Source organism: Diceros bicornis, chromosome 8, assembly GCF_020826845.1.
Source record: "Diceros bicornis minor isolate mBicDic1 chromosome 8, mDicBic1.mat.cur, whole genome shotgun sequence".
NCBI lineage: Eukaryota > Metazoa > Chordata > Mammalia > Perissodactyla > Rhinocerotidae > Diceros > Diceros bicornis.
In genome coordinates, this window is record NC_080747.1 from 817,588 (window position 1) to 821,779 (window position 4,192).

The window sequence follows — 4,192 nt, forward strand, 5'->3', positions numbered from 1 at the left end:
CGCGGGCAGCGCGGGAGCCTGAGGGACGCGGGTGCGGCCTCCTGCGGTTTATTGATTAAGTTCAGCAAAGTGCTTCCGAGCGACCGGGCCGCCAGACGCGGACAGTCGGTTATAGGTTTAAAACTCCTGCAGCGAGTGGCGGCATGGAGTCCACGCCGGGCCGGGGTCACAGGTGCGGCGCGTAGAAAGCGGGCGCGCCGTAGCTCTGCGAGCCCAGCACAAAGGGCGACAGCACGGCCGGGCTTGACAGGAAGGGCAGCTGCGCGGTGCACACCAGGCCGCCGGGGCCGTGCGCCGGGTACCCGGCCGGGCCGTGCATGGCGAGCGGCGCGCCCATGGGCGGCGACGGGCTGAGCGGGCTGAGGCCGCCGGGCAGCCCCGCGCCCGGCCCCGCGCCCGGCCCCGGACCCCCGCCGCCGCCGGTCGGCGCGCTCGTGTCGGCGCCCGGGTTCTGCTTCTTCCACTTGGTGCGGCGGTTCTGGAACCAGATCTTCACCTGCGTCTCGGTGAGACTCAGCGACAGCGCCAGGTTGAGGCGCTCGCACACCGACAGGTAGCGTGTCGCCTTGAACTTGTTCTCCAGCGCCACGAGCTGCTCGTAGGTGAAGGCGGTGCGCGCACGCCGCGGCTTCCCAGACTTGGAGTCGGAGCCCGTGCGCTTCCGCTTGGGCTTCGGTGCCGCCGCCGCGCCCTGCGGGGTGGTCCCTGTGCTCCCCGCCGCCGCCGCCGAGGCCCCCGGCGGGCCCGGGGCTCCGGGCGAGTTCCCGCGAGGGCCGGGGGCCGCGGCCTCCTCCATGGCGCCGGGGATCGCCTCCGCCTCGGCCGCGCCCGGACAGCCCGACCCGCGGGCCCCGAGGCCGCCGCCGCTTCCCCGCGCCTCCTCCGCGCCGCGCGCCGCCCCCGCCTCGGGCGCCGGGTGCTCTTCGTCGTCGGGCGCCTCGTCCCCGCTGTCTCCGCTCGGGCTGCGGCCGCTGCTGTAGCCGTTGGCCTCGGCCTCGTCCGCCGGGCCGGGGTCGCCGGCGTCTGCGGGGGGACCGGACAGTTAGGACGCGTCCCGCGCTTCTGCCCGCTCTTCCCCTCCAGTCGTTCCCGCCCCCCGAAATGGCTCCCTGCCCCGCTTCCTCGCTTCTCTTCGTTCACTTCCCTCCGTCTCTTTCCGTTCTCCGATCTTTCGTTTTCCCTCCCTCTTCCCTTCGTTCCCGCGCACCCGCACGCAGGTCTCCTCCGTCCCTGTCCCTCCGTGTCCTTTTCTCCAAAGGCCTCTGCTCCCACGTCCGGGGCCGGCCAGTGCCCAGCGGAGTGAAAGCTCCGATCGATCCGCGGGGCAGATACAAACTTAATTAAACTCATTTTGTGTAATGTACAAACTAGTTAACGGCCATTTAATTTATTTCGGCGTGTATTACCCCCCAATTAGGGCAAGGCACCGGGCCAGCCAATTACCCGGCATTTAAGAGCGGGCTGGGCCAGACCTGGGGTGGGGTTAGAGCCGGTAGTGGGGAGGAGACTTGTGGGGACCAAAATTGGCCACCCTGGCCCCATTCCTACCTCAAGCCTCTGGGCCCTGGAACGTGGCCACCCTCGGCCCCTATGTTGAGGCCACGGCAGGTCTGGGTTTTTCCTGGCCAGCAGGTCCAGGGCAGTGGGGGTCTGGAGCAATGCTGAGCCCAGGATGGAAGTCCCCCTGGGCTGAGTCTGAGCAGCAGCCCCAACCCTCCAAGCTGAGGCCCCTCAGTGGCTGCATCTTGAGTCTCGGAAATTTGGAAGAAAGCATCTGTCCTGGGCAGGGCCTGGGGGACATCTATGTCTCCCTCTCCCCCACAAGTGGGCATACAACCAAGAGAGAAACCAGGGCAGGTGCCCTACACGGTTTCACCCAGTCATGGACGAAGGCCCCGCAGTGGGGTCAGGTTGATACCTAGAACCCAGAAAATAAATTCAGTCCTGGCAGATTCCTCCAGGGCGACCATAGAGGCTGCCTGCAGGGCAGCAGGGCAAGTACCTGGCCTCCCACCCACATCCCTTAGCAGGGGCAAGGGCTGTGCCCCAGGGGACCCTGAGAACACCTTGCCTCCCAGCCCCTGCCCTGTCCAGGGGTGGCTGACCCAGCTCCCTCCCTAAACCCCCAAGAGACTGGGCCTTCCTCCTTGGATGGGCTCCCCACACGGCTGGAGGCTCCGGGTGGAGACTCCCAGAACCCCGGCAGGGCCAGGAGGATTTCCCTCCAGCCAGCCCGGGTTTGCTCCTCCTCCATCTCGGAGGAAGCCGAGTGCAGGTGCCTGGAGGCCGCCATGCCCCAAAACAGCGGCCCCAGCACTGCCGGCCCCGCGCTTCTGTCTCTGCTCTCGGAGGGACCGGGAAGTTGGAGGGAGGTACAGCCAGGGGAGGGGCACCAAAAGCAATCAGGGGTCGGTCGAATGCAATTCTCGATCAATAGCGGCCCCTAATAAGTGTAATAGGTTTTAATCGAGTAATTATCCGAATTTTGACCCTATAATTTAGATGTTCGGAGGGAGTTTGCAAGGTGCTTGAAAGAGATATGCATGCTGCCGTAATGGGATATCGACCGGGCCGGGGGCGCGGGCCGCCCCATTACCGGCCGCTTTCCGCCGCTAAGCACATTTCCCCTTAACTGTAATCGAAAGGATTTAATTGTTTTTCCAGAGATAACCAGCGTTTTGTCACAATTAGTCTGATTTATCCAAAAAAAAAAAAAAAAAAGGAGAAAGGGAGGCCTCGGGTGGCCGCGTGGGGGTGGGGAGGTCGCCGGCCAGCCACCGCGCACGTCGCCTCCTCCTCGGCACCAACTATTCTCCAAGGCCGGAAACGCGCGGTGGCGAAACATGGGCCGGCCCTGCAGCCCCGCAGCCCTGGGCCCGGCCCGGCGGAGCCATCCTGGGAGGCGCGGGGCGGTGCGGCCCCGGAGTCCGGGTCGGACGGAGGCCGCGGGCGGGCCGGGGCGGGCCCCGCTCGCTGCGAACTTTCCACCCAGCCTTGGCGCCTGTCTGGCCAGGCTCGCCGAGAGCTCCCGGGAGCGTAAACGCGTAGACACGGCCCGTCCCCTGCCCCGAGACCTGGCGCCGACCGCGTCCTACTCACGCAGCGGCTCAGCTCCGGCTCCTCCGGCGGCGGCGAGGGCGCGGCGTTCCAGCTCCTCCGTGCGCGGGGGGCGTCCCGGGGCGGCGGGGGCCGGGGCGCACGGGGCGCACGCAGCGGGAGCCACGGGGCCCAGCAGTACACAGCGGCGTCTTCTGCTGTTGAACTTGTTGGGGTCCAGGATGTCCAGCACCGAGAAGGAGGTGGGGCGCGGCGGCGGACCGGGCCGGGCCGCACCAGCCCCCTCGGGCGCCGCGGGCACCGTGTCGCTGGCGGCGAGCGGCGGGGCTCCGGTCCGGGGGAAGGCGGGCAGCTCTGAGCGCCCATCCATGGCGTCCCGGGCGGCGGCGGCGGGCGTGGGCGGTGCGGGCCCCGGGCCGGGCCCCGGCGGCGACGGCAGCGAGGGGCCGTCCCCAGGAGCCGCCGGCCCGCTCGCGCTCATGCCGGCCTCCCGCCGCTCCCGCCGCTCGGGCCACGCCGGCTACTGGGCTCCCATCCCCGGCGGCCCGGGAGCCGCCGCACAGTCTCGCGCAGGCGGCCGAGGCTCCGCTCGCTCTCCGCGCCGCGCCCCGCGCCCCGCGCTGGGCCGGTGCTGCCTGGCGCTGCCTCCGCCACCGCCTCAGGCGCCCGCCGCGCCCGGCCCGCGCATTTATGGCGACCCGGCCGGCGGCGCCCACGCGCCCACACGCCGCACACACGTGCGCCCGCAGGCGGCCGCGGGCTCCGCCGCCCTCGTTAGCGCGCGCGCCTAATTGGCTGCGAACGGTCCCGGGCGGAGGAGGCGGGCCCCGCGTGGGACACACGGACGGAGCCTCGGGCCCGACCGGCAGACGCGCAGCCCGGAGCCGGAACGCGGCCCGCGGGCGGCGGTCGCGGTCAGCCGCTTATGGCTGCGCCTCCGCTCGTCCGGAAACGGCGCGCCCGCCTCCTGGGCGAAGGGGGAGGAGACAGCCCGACTTTTAAATAATTGCGGGATCAATCGGCCGAGGGGCCCGCGGAGGCCCCGGGGCGCGCGGGAGAGCGAGCGCCAGGAGTTGGCTGGGACATCCCGGCGCAGGACGCGGCGCGCGGCTGGCCTCTCCTCCGGCTCCGGGCG

General features: G+C 69.9%; 1 protein-coding gene across 1 annotated transcript; it reads right to left on the reverse strand.

Moving 5' to 3' along the window:
* NKX1-1 (NK1 homeobox 1) lies at window positions 1-3,897 on the reverse strand. Its single transcript, XM_058546360.1, has 2 exons — window positions 3,100-3,897; window positions 1-1,023 (listed from the first exon to the last, which is right to left on the reverse strand). Exons 1-2 carry the CDS (start codon window positions 3,536-3,538, stop codon window positions 167-169), a joined length of 1,296 nt encoding a protein of 431 aa, XP_058402343.1. The 5' UTR covers window positions 3,539-3,897; the 3' UTR covers window positions 1-166.
* Window positions 3,898-4,192: the final 295 nt, after the last annotated feature.